This window comes from Excalfactoria chinensis, chromosome 6 (assembly GCF_039878825.1).
Source record: "Excalfactoria chinensis isolate bCotChi1 chromosome 6, bCotChi1.hap2, whole genome shotgun sequence".
Taxonomy (NCBI): domain Eukaryota; kingdom Metazoa; phylum Chordata; class Aves; order Galliformes; family Phasianidae; genus Excalfactoria; species Excalfactoria chinensis.
The window spans coordinates 29,085,487-29,105,702 of NC_092830.1; the positions used below are offsets into that span (position 1 = coordinate 29,085,487).

The 20,216-nt window shown below is 41.6% G+C and overlaps 1 protein-coding gene across 6 annotated transcripts in view; it reads left to right on the plus strand.

Moving 5' to 3' along the window:
* The window catches only part of SHOC2 (SHOC2 leucine rich repeat scaffold protein), a 57,146-nt gene that overhangs the window by 8,235 nt on the left and 28,695 nt on the right, over positions 1-20,216 (plus strand). For all 6 annotated transcript variants that reach the window (XM_072340769.1, XM_072340765.1, XM_072340771.1 and 3 more), the window contains exon 2: positions 13,185-14,124. In XM_072340769.1, the coding sequence (XP_072196870.1) occupies positions 13,422-14,124 (703 nt within the window). In that variant the 5' untranslated portion in view covers positions 13,185-13,421. The remainder of the gene's footprint in view (positions 1-13,184; positions 14,125-20,216) is intronic.

The window sequence follows — 20,216 nt, forward strand, 5'->3', positions numbered from 1 at the left end:
TTTGTTTTGGTGAAGCCTTCTGTGTCAAAAGCACTAAAAATATCAGAGTACTTTCTAAACTTGCTGTTACAGTTTCGAAGACATCTTGTAGACTTTCAGAGCTTTGAATTCACCTTCTGGCCATTTGGTGATACGTGCTGTCCCTCTGGCACTAAGAAGACACAGCAATTAGAGGGAAGATTCTGCCAGGCAGAAATGGAGATGGGATATTGTGGTTTCCCTGCTGAGAGCTGGTGGAGCTGAGCGTCGGAGTGCAGCTGTGTCCTGGTGAGCAGGGAGCTCCTGCTGCGGCCCCAGAGCAAAGCTGGTGGGTGCACAGCGGTTACTGCTGCCAGATCTTATCAGCAATTAAAGCCTCTCCCAGCTCGCGGTGTGGATAACAAGTGGTCGTGTTGGCTGCAAGGATCCTGAAGTGGTTGTAGTGCGTGTGTAAGTGACCTCTTGTTTCTTGAGCTCTTTCTGTTTCTTGTACTTCACCCTCGTTGTAGCCCAGAATGCTTCCTGCCAAGATTGGCTGCCCTCGAATACGACCCACCTCATCTTCTTCAGAAGTATTTTTTCTTTCTAACTGCTTGAAGCTGAGGGGATAATCCTCTTAAGTGCATGTAAACATGTATCTTGTATGTGAACATGCAACTCCTATCTCTAGGCTGACATTTCTGTGTCATTCTTGATGTGTAAAGTCTCATAATCAAGAATCTGTCACAGCTTTCACTCCTGTGAATTCCAGTTCCTATGAAAATCTTTTTTTTTTTAAAGCACTTAAGAGTGTCTCATGTTCGCAATTTCAGCAATACAGAATATATTTGGTTGTGTGCTGTGGTGATTTAAGGCATGCTTTATGGTTGGATCTATTGGCCTTCGCACTGTGTTTTGTTCGTTTTCATTCTGCGTCTTTGAAGATGCTGAATCAACAGTTTAAATACAGCATGCAGCAGCTCTAACAAGTAACGGATGCTCCAAAGTAAGTTAGTGTAATCTTTGTTGAATATGTGTGATCTGGTGATGGCCAGATGAGTTAATGCAAGATCAAATGGCGTGCCTTTAGAGCAGGAGAGCTCCTCATTGCAGCTGCTTGTCTGTGTTCTCACATCCCAGGACAACACAAGGTGTGCAGCCTCCATGTACCTTGACCAGGAATGAGTGGATGCATGATCCAACTTTCTGCAGGTAACTGGGTAGCTGGAGCCCTCAGCCATTAAGTTATTGGCTGTGAGCCTGTCGGGCTGGTAGAGTTTTCAAACAGAAGTAAGGAGAGGGTTTGTATGCAAGTGCTGGCTTTAAAATCCTACTGATTATTAGCCTGCTGTTTAGAGAAGGCATTAAATAATGATGTGAACTTCTCTTTTGTGATCTTTCACTGGCAAAGCTGTAACTTTGTCACAGTTGGCAAGCAAGGATGCTGCAGAGATGTGCGCAGGCTGTGCGTAGCTGTAGGAGTTTGAGGGCTGACTTTCAGGTTGCTGCCTATTTCAGTGCAGAGTGTGAAGTGAGCGCTCAGACCTTTGTCTCCCTGTCGGCAGCAGGCTTACCATCTGATCACATAGTTCTAGCAGTGCGGGATGAGGAGGGTGACAGCCTTGCCTATCTATTTTTGTTATGATTTTAATTTAAACTTGCTGTTGTATAAACTGTTTTATGGACTAGATGAGAGACTATGGAACTTGTTAACGAGTTTATATTTTTACAGTTGCACTTTGTTGGCTGTTCCATGTGTGCTGCAGGTGTGTGCATGTGTTCATTCACTACAAACATGTGCTGCTTTTCACTTACCAGAAGCAAATGGCCAGAGTTTAACACTGGAAACATTTCTTTTTGCTCAGATTTTGACTGCTTTTAAGGTGGCTGCTCTCATAAAAGGTTTACCATAATAGGGATGATAATTCCACCACTCCAACTTGTCATATTCATTCAAACTTTGATTTTTCTTGCTGTCAAACTCTAACTACCAGCTCCTGAGCGCTGTGTTCTGTTATCAGTTAGATTAAAGGGACAGATGTACGATCCTTCGTCTAACATGATCGGGGCACTGTATATCTGAGAGTACTGTCTGGCTTTGGGTGTTGGCAGCACACAGTTTGAAGTGTTGTGTAGTGCTCAAGCCTGGTGTAAATGAGATGCCTAACCTTGAAAAGTAATAGAATTCTTTTATTTCTATGAAAGCTTAACCATGTGATCACAGGGCAGAGTAATTGGGAATTTCATTTGATTCTTTTAAATCAAGCTTTTCATTTGTCAGTTTGTTCCTTAGTGTGAGGTGTTCTCATATGCTGATGCTGTTGTATTTAAAAAAGGAAAAGGAGGAGGGGAGGAAGAAAGGTGATTTTGCAATGTACTGGGCTGTGCTGCTTGCCAGATTTACTTGTGGGTTGCTCCTTGAGTTTAATTTCTTTTTTTAATGATGGAACTTAGTGATTTCTGAAGAAGTAAGGTGCCTTTTGTGAAGGTCTTTTAGTATTTGAAGGAATATCTAGAAATGATGGCTAATGAAATGAAAGCTTCCAAGGAAGGAAATTATAGTTGAAACAAATGGCATTTTTTAGCTCCGCTGAGATTTGCCCCTTTATCTCTATTAGAAATAAGAACTTGAAGACTTAAGCATGCTCACTGTAACTTGCTCTCTGGAACTGTCTGAAACTTTCCCCGTGGTTTGGGATTGGTTTGCTTTTCTCTTTTTTTTCCTCTCTGTTTTCTTTTTTCTCTGTGCCTGATCCATCCCCTAAGATAAGCAGCTAAGCAGTGCGCTCTTGGCCTGATGCTGTTGACCTGGTACTTAAACAAACAAAAAGGAAGCTCCAGGAGATGTTGGGTAGGTGTTGGTTTATGGCCGCAGCTTCTACTTTCTTTTAGTTTTCCTATGAAAACATCGTAGCTATGAGATTATTAACAGTAAAATGTCAGTTAAATCACTCAAGTAATCACTATTGGTTAAGTTGCTCTTTCTCTCCGCCTTTTCATTCAGCATCTGAAATTGGGTCCCAGCAATGGTAGTCAAACACAGTTACCATTTGCAATTACTTCTGTTTCTAGAGGGGAAACCCAGATAAGTTTCTTTCTTGCTGTAGGAATCTGTCCTCTCCATCTTCCTTGGAAGTGGCATTCTGTGTCTTTTTCTCTTCTGTTCCAACTATTTGGGGAATGGATAAGTAAAAAAGGAACACGCAGGTATCAAGTATTTGTTAAAATCAATCAGTATAATTAATATATTCATATTTTTTGAGGTTCAGGTTCCTTGTCTTTCTATTGGGGAGCTCTTTCTCGCATCTCCAGGTGTTCTCTTTGCATCCTCATAGTGATCACGGGATGTGGATAGCAGAGACAAGCATGTCTGGTGATGCTGCGTTGTGCCTGAGGAGCTGTGAGGGTTGCGTTTGCCTCACTCCTTTGCTTTGCAACTTTAAAATGCTCACAGACAGATCAGCTGATTCCTTGGTGAGTTACTTAGACTTCTGTCAATGACATCTGTTTGCTATTATGAAGGGCAATAAGGTGCAAGGATGTCATCTGGTATAAATAGGCTTGCAGAACAAGGTTTGTGCTTTCCATTCTGCTGTAGCAGCTCTCAGCCTGGCTGCCTTTTCATCATTTTTTCTAATTTTCATTATCTTATTTAATTCATTAGAAAGTGATGAAGCTTATTATTGCATAAGATCTGTAGTATTAATTCAGTTTGTCTGACTTTTTTCCCTTGACTTTTTTTTTTTAGATGAACGTTGCTGCTACTTTCTGCTTTTGCAATAGCCAGAGCTTTCAAGCATGCTAAAGACAGTGTCATGCAGTTGATTTTTGGCAAGCAGAAATCCTGTTTTTCACTATTTCTAATAAAAATGTCATTGAAGACATGCATCATCTGAACAGATTTTGAAGAATCTGTTTGGAAGGGATCGCAGTGGTTTTACTTCTCTCTCTCCTTTTTTTTTTGTTTCCTTTTGAAGGAAAACATCTTGTTCCTGTGAAGATACCCAATTTATCGTGTTTTCCAGAATTGATAGTGTGTGAAATAATCTTTTAACCAGGCTGCTTGTTATGAGCAGAACAGAATTCAGCTCATTAGCTGGTAGATGTCCTGATCATCAGGCAAAAAATAGCAGCTAAAACCTAAGTCTTGGAAATCCCAATATATACATATAAGACATTCAAATGTTGTCTTTGTTTTTATGATGCTAGTGTTAATGTTGATATTTATTTATTTATTTATTTGGGTAAAAACTGAATAAAATTACTGTTTCTAAGAAGTTATGACAATTAGGTTGGCAGTGAGAAGTAGTTAAAGTTAACCAGGTGTGAGCAAGATGGCCTGTGGCGCTGTAGGTGCCTGTGCTTGTCGGAGTGTGTGTTCTCTGCTCTGCAGTTACTGCCTGCACCTGCCTTCTGTAAGACTCCTTCAGGTGTTGTGCAGGAGCAGGTATAACACTTGTAGGATGATTTTATATCTGTGATACCCTCTTAGGTATGATTTCTGGCCCCTTTCATGACCTATCCCTGCTCCAGCTCCAGGTCCCGCGTGCTGCTTCCAGGCCTATGTTTTATGGCATGCTCCTGCTGCACAGAGTCATAGAAACATTAAGGTTGGAAAAGACCATTGCAATCATCCAATCCAACCATCAGCTTACCCCCATCATGCCACAGTGCTTGAACACCCCCAGGGACAGTGACTGTCCCCCTCCCTGAGCAGCCTATGCCTGAGCCTCGCTGCTCTTTCTGAGAAGAAATTGCTCCTGATATCCAACCTGAACCTCCCCCATCTCAGCTTGAGGCTGTTACCTTTCATCCTGCCTCTCCAGGAAGGCTGTTGGTGCTTTTTTTCCTTGACACAGCTTCTGTGACCCCACAAAAAGGCTGGAAGGCTGTACAAGAGCACTTCTCAGCCATATAGGAAGGGTCTGTTCAGCCACTGTGCCTTTGACTTGCTCTGTGGGAATGCCTTATACCAAAAGAAATAGGTGTGTAGGAGTTGAGGAGGTGAAACAGGCTCAGGGTTTATGAAATATTCAGTCCTTTGTTGCCAGAGGAATTCCTTGCAGCTTTCTTATTACAGGTTTTGAAGTGGCCAGGAGTGAACGTGGTGAAATTCAGCATGGCACAAGGTGACTTTTTAGCAGATTGCAAGTCCCTGATGTAAAACAAGAATACACCATAGGGTTTTGTGAAATCATTTTAACATTATGTTCAGTAGGAACACCTTGCTTTTAGCAGCCCTTGGTTTTAAAACCTCTTGACCCAAGTAATGTCCCTCTGTCCTCTTTTCCCCCAAACAGTGAAAAAGCCAGAACTGTAAAACAATCAGCCCAAAGCCCCAAGGGGTGGCAGACAGCTACTGGTAAGCATCTGCTTTGAGGAGTGAAGTCTAAAAAAGGTCAATGCACTTAAAAGAGCTTTCACCACAGAGAGCACTGGCTATGTGTAGCTCCACATGGTACTACCTGAACCACTCATAATATACATCTATTTGCTTAAATAGTCTTTCATTGCTTTATGCCATATTTAATTTTGCTTTGCTCTTGGGGGGGAAACGTCTGAAAGCTTTGGAGAAGCCTTGGGAGCAATTTTATTCTGCGTCACCTTATCATGATGTGTAATGAGCCTACGTTTGTGTGGTGCTGCTAATCTACCAGGTTCCCCAAGGTATCTTGGAGCTGCTGTGTTTCTGCAGCTGTGGCTGAGTTCCATTCCCAGGAGTGTCACAGGATGCCGGTCTGTCCCTTGGAATGTGGAAGTGGTTTAGTCTTGGAGCTGTGCAACATGGGGTAGGGACAGGAGGGGTATAGTGCAGCATCCAGCAGAGGTTGTGGGGCGTCTGGGTGAGCAGAGTACATGTAGTGGAAATACAGGGAGTGGCTGCAAGCTGGAGCAGGCACACGTTCAACAGGGAAAAAATGTCATCTCTCTTTGGCAATCAGTGGTTCTTACAGCCTAGTATGAGTACTTGAAAAGTAGAAGTGGTCCATCGCATCATGACAGGGCAAGTGTTTGCTGGAAAAAGAGAGGAGAGTATTACAAATGACATTTGAGGCACAGCATTCTCTTAGAGTATAGATAGGTGGAGAGTACAAAAGTTAGCCTGAATCACTCTGCTTTGACCAATGCATTTATCTGACATGGTCAGACAACAAAGGCAAACAAAAATCTCACTGCGAAGACATTGATTGAACAGGAGTGGGGGAAGATCTTTTTTGTTTAAACTTCTGAATTTCAGACTGTTTCTTCCCCTGTAATTTTAAATAATGTGAACTTTTAAGAAATGTCATTCTGAAGGAAACGGCTCCAGCTCATGATTAAGCAGTTTTCAAATAATTTTTATTTCATTTAGTTGTAAATGAAGTGGAAATGTTCACATTTAAATGGGAGTCGATTTGTTTCCAGTAATGGTTGTTCCCTTCTCTATGGGAAGAATGCAGATCTTTTCAGAGAGTTCTATTTTCTGAGAGCAAGTTAGCTGCGAAATGTGCTAATGACTTCTAAAAGCAAGGAGATTTATAATTGGAAACTTGTAGGTAAATATGTACTCCTTGGACTCTACCAGACACTTGCTTGTCTTCCAAACTCATGTATGTTGGTTGGAAAGTGAATTGTACTGCGTGTGTCCTTTTCTCTGCACGAGTTATATTTATACAAGGTGTTCAAGCAAATCCAGGCTTTTCTCTTAGTTGAACATCAAGAACTGCAAATTATCTTAGCTAGAAAAAAGTTTAATGAGGGCCAGACAGCGTGCAGTAACGAACTGCCATATGTACTTATTGTGGCTTTGGCTTTTCATGTTCTGTATTCTTGCAGATTTCATTCCTTTTCATCTTCCGAATTACGTTAAAAGTGCCTTTTAAGTAGATTTTCAGATAGGCTCTTTTCCTAGCATGGTAACCCTCTGCAAAGGGATCTTGTGACTTACACAGTCACTAATTATGGTCAGAAAACGCAAGGACTGAGAGTCATCCAGCACTGAACTTTGCAAAATGGTCATAATTATTACATAAAAACATGTTGAAAAAGATGAGCAAACTTACTGGATCAAATTCAGAGACAAAGAAATGAGGAGAAATGGTAACAAAACCAATAATTTAGCTTTTTTGTAAGGTAATTGTGTTGCTGGTAGAAACTTGGGTAGGATGCTACCCTAGGTAGTAATAGAGAAATGCTGATTTAGCTGAGCTGAGATTTGTGGTTTATTCCTATTTCTGTAAGATAACGTAATGTAAGTTCATGCAGAATACATTACCCCTTTGTTGCATCGTGTGTTTACTTTCTCTCCTGCCCATCATTCCTGTTCTGTTTCCCGTTTGGTTTTATTTTGATGTGTTGTCTTGATTGCAAAGAGGAGATGATAAATAGGGGAAAAGTTGCTCAGTGCTGGCTTAAAGCTTGAACCATCCCCTCTGGAGAGACCAGTGGCATTTTCTGTGCTGTTTGTAACAAAGCAGTGAGTGACATGACAGACATGGTCCTGTTTGTAGGACTTGATGAGGGGCTGTGATGGAGCACTTCTGCCTTTTAAGTACCACCAGTTGCCACTGAGAAACGATTGCATCTGTGTGCTGCACGATGGTAACAACAGAGCTTTCTGTGGGGAGATGTCAGCTTTTGCCACAACAAAGTAACCTTTGATCAAACAAGAGTAGTGTGTACATTCTGCCATTCGCTTTTATGGAAGGTAGCATATGACTACAGGTGCAGAATTTGTATAGTTGCAGAAATGAAATAACCTACAGGTAAAGGAGGTGCTGGTTATTGCTTATTCTTAGACGTATCTCAGTCCTGATTTATGTTAACTGAAATCATTCCTGTTTTGCTCTTGGGTTTTCCTAGTCTTATGACCATTTTGGATAACTTTTTAGGCATGTCTAGTTTTCAGGACATGTGCTAAGACCAGAAAGGGTGCTTTACTGAGCAAGTTCTGATGTTCACATTCCTCATCCTGTGCAGGGTTGCGCTGCCTGCTGGCACCACGAGTTCCCCTGGAAATAGGACATGTGGCCCCAAAGGTCTATGCGGGGGGACTGGCACCTCTTTGCTTTTTAAAACAAGCTGCCTCATGGCATTAGCAGAATGCTTTGTACTTGCTCTTGGAATCTATTTCTGCAAACATGAAATGGCGTTTTATAACTTGGCTAACAACTAGTGGTTTTTTTTTTTTCTTTCCTGTAAAGGAGAAAAAGAGCAAATGCTTCATTAAAAGTAGTGTTGGAGCATGCAGCATGAATCACGGTATGTATATTTTTGTACTAGCTAGATGTATTCAAAGGCAGCACACAAAAGATTATCCCTAGGAACATAAGGTGTGGATGGTTTTCGATCCTTTTTTGTCTTGATAGATCTGGACTTTGGTATGTGACATGGCACTGAATGCGAGCTCACAGTGAGTGAACAGGTGAGCTCAGAAGCTTTGTAAGCGACACCACCATCCGTGTGCCTGGGTGCTTGCTGCAGAGCTGGGCTGGGAGGACTATGGGGCAGAATGTCCTCGGAGATGGACGTGAGTTTAATAGTTTCCTTTCTCTGTAGGATAAGGCAACTGTTGCAGTGTTGTGCTGCTGCTGTTGGCAGTCCTGTGCTCTGACATAAAGGAGATTTCTATCCAAAGAAGAAAAACAAAGCAGTGTCTGACCAGCATCTCCCAGGAACTCTCCTTTTGTTCATACAGATTGGGCTGCTGTCTGATCTGTGGCTGCATGCTGGCTTGTTGTTCTGCTGTCTGTGTACCTCGAAATGAGGTTTTGTGTGCAAGGAGCAGTGCAACCACTTGCTGACTGAGTCAGCACTTTGCTCCCGGCTGGTCTGTGTGGCTGCAGCAGCAGCGCTCAAATGCACTGACACAGATGAAAACTCTGTAGGTCAGATCTTTGAAGCTCATAAATCGTAGGAGGGGAATTTGCTTTGTTTGCAAGGGGCCAGTTGGCTTTGGCTTTTGGGGTTTAGAAGTGAAAGTAGTGGCCATCATTTCTTTTGTGTATGCGGTATGGGGAATGGAAAGTCTTTGTAGCCACTTTGGCTAAGCTTAAAGTTTCATCCAGGGCTTATTTGTGCTTGTGGTGTAGCACGCGATGCGATGTTTCTGATACACTTTCGAAGTGAAAGGCAACTATCTGAAGAAAGAGATTTTCTTCAGTGCAATGTCTGTATGTGAACAGGTATGGCTTCAATTACTCGGTAGTATGGGAACTCTGCCTTGTTGGTAGAAGCCACCCATTTTGGCTGATCAGAATTTCCTACAGCAGAGTTTCCACCTCAAATTTACTTTTTACTTCTTTTTTAATTGCTCTGTAATGCAGTCGGTGTTTGCCAACTCTGTTTTTGCTGTTTCCTTATGTCTTTGGCATGTTCAATATTCGGAGATCTTTGTGATTTGAGTTGAAAAGCCAAAGCTGTGGCGTGTGCCTCCTTGGGACTGGTTGAGTACAACTGGAACAAAGAGAAAAATCATTCCTGTTCCATGAGATAAATTCAATATTACACGAATAATTCCTCATTTTATGTATGCGTTTCTCATTTCTCTCTCTATTTCTTCCTCTTGAGATCTTGGCTTTCATGAATGAAGCCTCCTGGAGATTTGTGAAACCTAAGGAATTGTTGAGAGGTCTGTTGTTAGCTGTTAGGACCAGAGCTTTGCCTTTAAATACCTTGTTAGAACTAGAGATTGCTTTTTGTTATTCACATAAAGACAAATTTAAAAGACGGAGGGAAATCTTTGCTGACCTGGGAGGTGATATTAGCAGTATGTATATATATTAGCAGTATGTATATATAGCTTGAATAGCAACTGGGTGAGATCCTTTTGCTCAAGCATATTGTATGAGATAACGTGTAGGAAACAGTATTTATTTATTAGGTTGCAGGTGATTGCTGGTTTAGTCCTTCTGTGATTGCATATGTTACTGTTCCTACTTTAGTGTGCTTCTTATAAAGCAATTACTGCTTGAATGTTTCGGGTTGTGTTTTTCAGAGATACAGAAATCTGTTTTCAGTTACTTGTATATTTCAGTACATACAGGTAGGTGTGTTACTGTTTCATGCAGCTGAGGAAGGTGAGACAGTTCAGGCTACAATCAGTTGTTTCTGTAACTTCAGCAGTTACAGTTGTCAGCAGAATATGAGCACTTGGGGTTCTGTGTGCCAGGCAGAGGAGTCGAAACTGTGGGGCTGGTTATTTGTATCTATTTACAAAGATTTTTACATGAAAAAAGATATTCAGGGAGGGATTATATTCTCTAACTTCCCTAAGCTTCTCTAAAAGTTGCATTTTCCTTTAAGTGCTGCACCATGCAAGAGCCTTACTCCATTTTCCAAGTTCTCCTGCACATCATAGTTGAATGGTTTTATGTCAATTAATATTGACAGGAAGTCAGTTTGAGCAGCATTGGAAAATGGAAGTGGTTGGCAGAACTGGCTAATTTCACTGTGTTTCCTTTTGCTAAAAATATCTTTAAAAGAAGCCCTCCTTTGGAAATACAATGAGTGCTTGTTTGGCTGTAGTTTGGAATTGATGGGGACTCTTGTCCTTTAATGAAAAGGACTTGAAAAATATGAATAACCTTTTGAAAAACACTCAGCTTCCTCTGTGCAGTTCATGGTAGTGCTTGTGTCCTCCCGGAGCTCACATGGGTGCTTACCTTTGGTGCCTGTATATGTAACCCTGTGGGCTCCAAGGATCGGCAGCAGCAGTGCAGTTGTGTGGCAGTGCCTGTGTGAATACCCCAAGATGGAAGGGACCTGTGAACATCATCAAGTCCATCTCCTGGCTTCACACCTGACCAGCCATAAGACTATTCGGGATGTGTTCTGTGGTCTTGAGTGGTAATCAGAATCTTTGGAAAAGAGAGAGAAATGCTGCAGGTGAAGTCCATTTAGCTGTCAGCCTGCTGTCATGCCTTTGGCATGGTTCGTTTGGAGGCGTGCTGCACTCTGCGCACTGCTCCTGGTTTTGTTACAGAGCCACAGCTGCCTGTTGCTTGCTTGCAAGCTGCCTTCTGGCATCCTGAACCTGGAGAGAAGGTTGAGCTGTCTGGCAGTGGCCATTTGTATTGCTGCCATTTTGTGCCAGGAATTGTCTTTTTCTTCTGGCTGATGATTTTTATCCTTCGTTCTCAATTTTTATGCTTTTTGTTAAGGCAAAAGTGTTTGTTTTTTAGTAGAGTGCCAGAGTGTTGTGGCAGGGAGTACCACACATACTTTTATTTTCCCCCTGGATACAACTACATGTCACTGACGGTGAAGGCAGTGAAATGCTGCAGCCTATTTGCTCCGCTGAGCTCCTTGCACCAGCACCAATCTCCAGCTCTCTCCTTTCTCGGTCTCCTTCAAACCTGCTCAGTTGCCCATGAGACATTCACCACTGTTGTCTCTTAGATTCAATTGAACAGAAAAGAGCAGCCTTTTAAAATTTTATTTTACTTTTTCTTTAAATAGATATTTTCCATTTTTTGTCACTTCAAGGGCTGATCTGTGCTGTAGCTGTTGGGCACTGCTACATGACCAGAGTTTACAAACATTTAGAAGCAGAGTGTGTTATTGCTGAAGACCAGCTGACAGCTTCTGGAGGCTCTTACCCTGCTGTCAGCTGGGTTTTTGCATGTAGCTATGGCATTCCTTATTGCTGGAAGTTTGCAAGCATGTAGATTATACAGCACAGAGAAGTTTTAAACTGGAATGTAGTAGGGCTGGTAATCTTGAGATTGGGACAGGTCAATGGATGGTGTAAATGTTGGGTATAAAATCTTAAGTATGCAGTAAGGAACCAGCTTATGCTGCTTTGGGAATCTCTGTGCTGCAGAGGTTAAAAGCTGCTGCTCACAGACTGCTGTAGCCCTTTGCAGCAGAGTGCTCTGCAATATGTTTACTGGGAGCAGCAGGGTTTCACTGTGGGCTTTGTAGCACAGTCTGTATGATGCTGCCACAGGAATGAATGCGGGCGGAGGGCTGGGAAAGGTTTTGTATTTCTAGTTCTTGCTAATGGTTCAAGCATGCAGAATATTATTTAATTGATTTTGGTTATCAGCTTTATGAACTTGTGCAGAGGGTGGGATGTCAGGGAAGAGGCAGAGTTCCTGTGGTGGCCCTAAGGACATTCTAGCAGCTCCTGTGCCTGGGAAAAAGTAAGGGGCCCTTCTGGACTGCCAGCAGAACTCCTTTCAGTGAATGCTGCCCTGCAAAGAAAAGTTATTTCCAGGCTAAATGGTGGGCTGATGTGGGAACATGAAGTTCTTGCTGCTGTCTGATTGTCTTTTTACTTTCCTCCGTGGAGATACATTCAGAAACCTCTTGGGAGTATTCAGAATTGTGAAGTCCTTGGGTTTGCCCGGTGTTCTGGACTCACACATGAATCTGTGCCACTGTCTGTAACACGTGATGATGGTTTTGTAGAAAGGGAAAAGGAGCCGTGTAGGTTTCAGACATCTCTTCAGTTAGTCTGCACTGTAGCCGTTGGTAAGGAAGGTCAGGGTACCGTTAGAAGACATTCTATAACCTATCCTTATGAGAAACTCCTTCCTCATTTTGCTTGTCTGGAAGCATTGCATGCTCTACTCCTCCAGAGCTCCTAGTTGACTTCTCCATAGGTTTATTTGAAAATGAACTTCAGTTTTATTTTAATGTTCCGGCTTTGCAGGTGACTGCTGACTGCATGCTGTCTCGTGCTGAAAGCAGAGCACGGCTCGTGGCTCAGGGCAGGTTGGAAGGCAGATCTCAAAGCACAGTGTTGTATTTCAGTGCGGTGTTAGATTTCGCTGTGGATTGAATCGAGGCTCTCTTGTGCTGAAAGAATGGGGCTGTATAGGTTGGTTTGAAGAGACAGGCGCTTGAAATTAAAGCAGATCTTTATTGACCTGATGGAAGAGAGAACATTAATGTTTATGACCAGGGTGTTGTGCTGAGAACTAGCGATGACATCAGAGGGTGGCTCACAACTGAAATGCACTACTGAAGGCTATATAATGTTTAAGAATCATGGTGATTATTTTTTTTCCCTCATCTATACTAATTACTATAGCTCTTCTGCAGTGGGTCTTCAGAGCCATGGGTATAGTATTTTTGTATTAACACTGGGTTTTTCTTTTTCTTTTTTTGTTGATGTTTAAGTAATGGACAAATATTAACCTGAGCAAACGCTGGGTCCAAGTAGAAACATACAACTCTGAACTGGAAGAGATATTATGTATTTATGCTAACTTTGTCTTCTTTTCTCTCCTGTGTTACAGAAGTACTAATACGGAGCGCTTGACCTTCTAATCTCTAACAGCTGAATTTCCTGAGACTAGGATTAGGAAAAGAGTGCCTTCAGAACCAATATGTAGCAAATGGGTATTGCACCTCTGAAGCTCCTCCCTTGGTTCAACACTTGCATGTTTCAAGGATCCTTCTACCCACAGCAGTGAATTGCTCTTGTTAACTTCAGAAGTGGATTTCATGTGGTGCTTGCTAAGTGTTGAGTCACCATGAGCAGTAATCTAGGAAAAGAAAAGGACTGTAAAGAGAAGGATCCAAAAGTCCCATCGTCAAAAGAAAGGGAGAAGGAGGCCAAAGCCTCTGGAGGATTTGGGAAAGAAAGCAAAGAGAAAGAGCCCAAGACCAAAGGGAAAGATGCCAAAGATGGAAAGAAAGACTCCAGTAGCACTCAGCCTGGGGTAGCTTTTTCAGTGGACAATACGATAAAAAGACCTAATCCAGCCACAGGTACCCGCAAAAAATCCAGCAATGCTGAAGTGATCAAAGAGCTAAATAAATGCCGGGAAGAGAATTCAATGCGCTTGGACTTGTCCAAGAGGTCTATACACATGCTTCCATCAGCTGTCAAAGAGTTAACGCAGTTAACAGAACTTTATTTATACAGTAACAAACTGCAGTCTCTACCAGCAGAGGTGGGCTGTCTTGTGAACCTGATGACACTGGCCCTGAGTGAGAATTCACTCACCAGTTTGCCTGACTCTCTTGATAACTTGAAGAAACTGCGCATGCTTGACCTGCGGCATAACAAACTGAGAGAGATTCCTTCCGTGGTGTATAGACTGACTTCCCTCGCCACTCTTTACCTACGCTTTAATCGTATAACTACTGTGGAAAAGGATATCAAAAACTTGTCAAAACTCACCATGCTTAGCATACGAGAGAACAAAATCAAGCAACTACCTGCTGAAATTGGTAAGCAATTGCACTGATTAAAGGCTTAATTCTTACTTAAGTTGATCTTGCAGTTCAGTTTGGTATATGTAAACAACCTCTTTTTCAGGTGCTTTGTTCCATTTAAAGCCTGTGTAAAATTATCGCCTTGGTCATACTGTCGCAATGTTGGCTTATGGTGAGAGTAATCAATACCCTGGACATATTTTTTCATTCAAAGCAACCCTCCTTTTTCTTCATCTATCATCTTAAAACCAGCTAGATCTTGTTTTCATCTTTGCCTTGTGCTTCCACATACTGTGTCTTTGGAGCCCAGATGGTTTGAAAGATAAAGATACAAGGGCACTTCTTGCTTTTGGTTTTCTTTATAAATCATTTATGAGCTGTTGCAAGATATAAACACGTTATGGGCATGTTACAGAGGAATATGACCATGGTAAGAGAAGGTAGAAAAGGTGCTACATGCTATTACTGTGAGCAAGCTGTTGGATGCCAAAACAGTTAATAATGCGAGTTAATGATTTGTGAAAGCCTCTCTTTTCTCCAAGTTCTGAATATATTAATGTGTGGAAGCTTAGTGTAATACAGCCAAATGTTACATGCGTGGTTGTTGATTCTTATGACTTTTTAATGGATGATATTTGTTTCTTCCAAGTGTTGTTACAGAACTATGAAAGATGGTTACGTGAAATGATAGAAAAGTGGTGTATTGATTTAAATAGCTTATGACAGAAAGTGTGCTGGGATGGCTGTATTTCAATAACTACTAAGCTGTTCCTAATAGCTTCGGATTTGTGGGATAAGTCTCTTCATCAGTGTTTTCGAGCAGTATTCCAATATCTTAAGTGCTTCATAAAAGGGAGAGTGTATCATAAGCTTTTTGGTTTTTTTCCTGTGTGGCTCCAGTTTTTACAATGCGAGCATCACTTAGTGCTGTTAGGGAAGGGGCACAGGACTTCATGCATGGAAGAAAGTTGAAACAGCTTCTTTAAGTGGGGAGAAAAAGCTCCTGCAAGATGCTTAGTCCTTGTAACACTATGACTAAATTCCTGTGCCTTTATTTCTTTATTTATTTCTAAAGTGGGTGTGGGACTTCTTCCTGTTAACACTTCTGCTCTGGCTTGGGTACATGTTACTGAAGTCGGCCGCTATGTTCACTAATTTACAAAGGTTGGGCAATGCTTTTGTTTAGATCTTTTTCAAACCAGCAGTATTTGTCTCCTCCCGCACTTTGATCTGGAAGATAGGTGATAGCACGTTTTCTGGACAGCGAGAACTCCTGGATCTTCTTAAACACCTGTCAGATGACCAGCAATGTGCAGTACAGGCAACGTGTACAGCATGTAAGAAGAAGTGAGATGTTGCTGGTGTCAGTCTTTGGCTCCCTGCAGGTTACTGGTGGAGTGGATTCTATCACAGCCACAGAAACAGCTTTTTAGTAGACAGAAATTAAATAGTTAATGTGGTATATTTTCTGATGAAATGATTTCTCAGTTGGCACTGGCATTTCAGCAGTCCTAGGAATTTCCCCTGAGAGAACTAAGGAATGGTCATTTTGACCTGTTATTTGACACTTTGCTTTAAATCTCACAGCCTCCAAATCTTTCACTAATTGAAGAATCATACTGGAAATCATGGGGCTGGTGTTTGCAACCAAAGCACGCTGTGTGTTCTTACATCCGTTGGAGAAGTTGTGACTGACTTAGCTTCTTAAGTTACGTTATGCATTTATCAGTGTTTTACCCATGTCTGTTTTGTGGCTCAGTTATTAAATGTAATCCAGCAAAGAGTGAGCCCGTGAAGTTCAGCTGGGGATAGTTCTGCAGGAGTTTAAATTAGCAGCGTATGAGGAAAAAGCTTTTCAATGTTGCATGCCAGTGCTTGGTGTTGCACTCTGAAAACCCTTTGTAGGTGTGTTTGATACTGTAGATATTGTTGCTGCTGGGAGTGCCTTGTCTCTCAGCTGTTTTGTTGAGTTCATCTGTTAAGTTTCCATTTAGGTATGTCCTTTCTGTATGCGCTTGTTCACAGCAGTCTTAAAAGAGGTGATGTGTAACAGTTCTGTGGTGGAACTTAGATAAGTGAATGCATGTGTGTGTTACTTTTTATTGCTACGGTTCAGCAGCTCAGCACGGAAGGTGTTTTAGAAGCACAAATACAAGGAAGCTGTCGTCCTGCTAAGCTTCGGTGGGATATTCCCATGTCCAACTGCAGACTTCATGCAGAGCAAACTGCTCTGATTAGGTTGCCTGTAATTCAACTGGTTGAAAAATTAAAGAACTGTTAAGCTTAAGCAACACAGTTACAGCTGCCAAAACATACAAAATAAGTGTTTGAAAACTTTTTTTTTCCTCAAGTGGTGAAAACAGATAAGATGGTTTCACTTCTGTGATTTTCACTTTCATATATCTTTGTTCTGGTACAAAGAAGAAATGTTTGCATTGGACACAGCTGAGAAATGTATTTCTTACTTTCTTTGTTTCTTTAAATGCTCGTTAGTTCTCTACGTTTTGTGTGCATGCTTTAAAAACTGCTGGGCTTTTCAGTCCCAACAATGTTAATCTGTACGTTTGCAGCACAGCTCCTAAATATTACATGCCAAGCTGAACTTAACAGTAAACATTCTTGTATTATCAACTTATAAATAACGCAGAAACTCTTGTTGCTCCAAAGCAGGAAATAAAATGAGGCCATTATCTTTTATAAAGCAATATCACGAGGAACATTTCAAATTCTTTACAAAAATACCCCATTGTTCTAAGGTCCGAGGCTCACATATCTGATGGTAAGCTCGTCTACTTCTTTGTATTCTTGAAAACTCATGGATTATGTGACCTGGAGACTTGTCGGGGTGCTGGAGATTCATGATCCTTGAGGTCTCTTACAACCTGGGCCATTCTGTGGTTCTGTGAAGAGTCTTGCAGCACCTTTGCTGTGATGTGCTGGTTTAGCCGCTTTGCTGGCCAAGTGTGCAAAGAACCCATGGTTTGCTTTTGCTGGTAGACCTGCTGCAAAAGGTTGCTCTGAATGGGAAAAAAAACCAGAAAAGCCCAAGCATAAGGCCTGTGGGGGGTTTTGGCTGTTTGGTAGTGAGAAGTGCCCTCAGGGAGCCAGGGCTCAGTGCTCTGCATAGCACTCAGGTGCTCTTTGGAGTCTCCCTTTCTTTTTTCTCCTTTCTTAAGCTTTGAATCAGTTTTCTCTGATCCTATGGTAGTGTTCCTTCTTTGATAAATGTCTCATTGACAATATGCTGCTGGTCTCGTGACTTCAAAATAAGGTTCTAGAAATGCTCATCTGCTGGCAAGTGCTGGCATTTGTTAGATGGAGGTTCTTTGCAGGGAAACCTGAAACTAACGTTAAGCATTTCTTAAAAGCTTGAGTGGAGGTAAAATATGTTACAAAACATTCGTAAAACACATAATCCATCAGATTTGAGGTGGAATCTGCTATGAAACAACAGGACTGCTTGTGTAGCAGTGTCTTGGTAAGGATCTATAAGGGATGAACCTTCAAGCATGGAGCTGTTGGGATACAATCTAGTATTTGGTTCTGTTTTGTACTTTAAGGTGTCCTTAGTCATTAGGCAGTACAAACTCAAATGAGGTGATTACAGTAGGGGGAAAAGTTGCTTTGCATTCGAAATGTCTTTATATGAAAGCAGAAGTGTTATCATTTGTAGTTAGTGAACAGATGTGTGCATTTCTGGTCTCTTTTCCCTTCAGAATGTACTACCAGCTTGATCCCTTGCATCCAGTTGCTTTGTAAGAGAGAGGATGATGATTTAAATTTTCCAGTCTTTCCAGTATTCAGAAGATTTCTTAACTTTAAATAAGAGCTTACTGTACTCACTCACACAGTAAAACAATGAATGGTAAAAATATTCTCTGTACTTTAGAAAAAGGTTTTTACCAACTCAGCAAATTCAGGCTCTAGGTACATAACAAGTCATTGCTAGCAGTCATTTGTTGGACTTTCCTTACCACTTCTCCAGCAACGTGTATATTGCCTCTACATTTTTAATGCAAGTGATTTTGGTAGGCTGCATAGTAACCAAAGTCTTGATATGCACTGCTTTATTTTTAAAATATAAATGGATTTGTTTGAATGAGAGCTAAAAACACTTAGAAATGAGTTTGACTGAAAGCGTTCAGAACATTCTCTTTAACTCATTCTCTTTTGCAGGTTTAGCTAAAAGCTGTGTTGAAAAGTGACTAAATTAGTGCTCAGTCCTGCCTCTTTCATCTGAATGATTCCCTTGTCAGCAGAGGTATCTTACTAAACCAACAGAAATGTTCGTAGTTTCTCTACTTTTGTTTTCTGTTACTTTAGTTAGTTGAGTACAAGGAAGTTTTCACTCAAAGTGGAACTGGTGTAGGAGCAGTGGGCCAGCATGGACTGGGGCTGGAGAGCAGGACCACTGCTTCTGGTGGCACTCAGCTGCTAGATCAGCTTGGGAAATCTCACAGGTAGGACTGCATGGATTATATGACAGCAGGTGAAATGCACTGCACATGGCTTGGGGAAGGAAGGGTTACTGCCTACAGAACCATTGAAAATGCACCAGTTTATCATTTCAGAATCTTATTCCTCCTTTTCATCCCAGCTGTCCAGAAAATCCTGTGTGACACGAGGAGTCCTTGTAGCAATAGCTGTGCTTCACCTTCCTGAAGCAATTTTTGTTGTGTTTGTGTTTTGTTTTCTTTTTAACTTAGCAATGATAATTTATTTACACAAGTTGATTGATGGCAAAGCTGCTCTACATTGCTCTTTGTGTACCCGTTCTTTCTTTTATGTATGGTTCATCCTGCTCCAGCTGTGGCCCTAATGAAATGTCTGCATAAACCCAGGGCAAGTGTACATACAAGACTTAACCTGACCCCTTTCCCGGATCCAAACTATTTTCATATCAGGGATTTCCTGAGTTTGGTGCAGCTTTTCTATTTAGGAATTCTCAATAGACTCCTTGTCCAGGGGCTTGACCATTTTTTTCCCTTTAAACTCTTCTCATCCCTGGCGAAGTCCACGAGTTTGCTTTGGGTGCAGCTTTTGATTGCTTCATTTAATGAACTCCAACTCTTGCATTCAGAGGTGCTCAGCTGTCATCCTTATCTCCATGCCATTACAGTTTGTAAATAGTTCTTCCAAGTTCTGCTTCTGACCATGAATGGGTTGTTTGAAGCTGATCACTCCACGTGTGAAGCTAGATGTGTCTTTCTCCTGGTCCCCCATATGCATCACTTTATGTCACATTGCTTGCATTTACAGAATTGTAGGGGTTGGAAAGGACCTCTGGAGATCATCACATCCAACTCCCCTGCTAAAGCATGTTCCCTACAGTAGGTCATTTTGTTACTCGGTGATTTTGTCTGTTGAAGTTTTGAAGTGTTTCACCTTGCTCTTGTCCTTATAGTCATGAATAATTTGGTATTAACTCTGCTGCTCAGCCCTGTGCTTGATGAACACGTATACATTCCAAGTGCAAAAGCAGAACTTACCTGTTCGCTTTGCTGTTGAATATCTGGTCACATCCATAGGAAAAAGTGTTAACGGGAAGGATTCCACATGGAAGCTTTGCCAAAAACAATCTCCAAGAATAAATGTGGAAGTGAGGTCACAAGGTGGACTCTGCCTTCATCACCATATCTGGTAAATTGTCCTTTCCAGGGAGATCAAAAGTTGAAGTTTAGAATGGAAGAATGTGAATGCTATCGTGAGTCAGACAGTGAGCATGAGAAGGATGAAAGCCAGAGGAACTGCTCTGGGTTGAAGCCAAGCAAATGCTTCAATCTGCAGGCTGTTACTTGAGCTTGCCTTTTGCATTTCTTATATCTAGATTTTATTGCATTCCCCCATGCTGTATTGAAAGGCTTGTTTTGCATAGTCAAGTTGATGTTTTCTTTGCAAAGACTGTTGCATCTCGTACAAGTGTTCGACTTCTTTTTTTCCCCTTTTTTACATAGGAATCAAATAAAAATACTGTTGTCAACACGGTTGAAATTGCATCTACAAAGCTTCTGCAAGTTTCTTAACGCTCTAAATATTGTGTTTTCTGTCTGTGAATGCAACTTTTATTCTATGGAGAATCTGGCCAGGGCTGTTCTGCAAGGGAAATA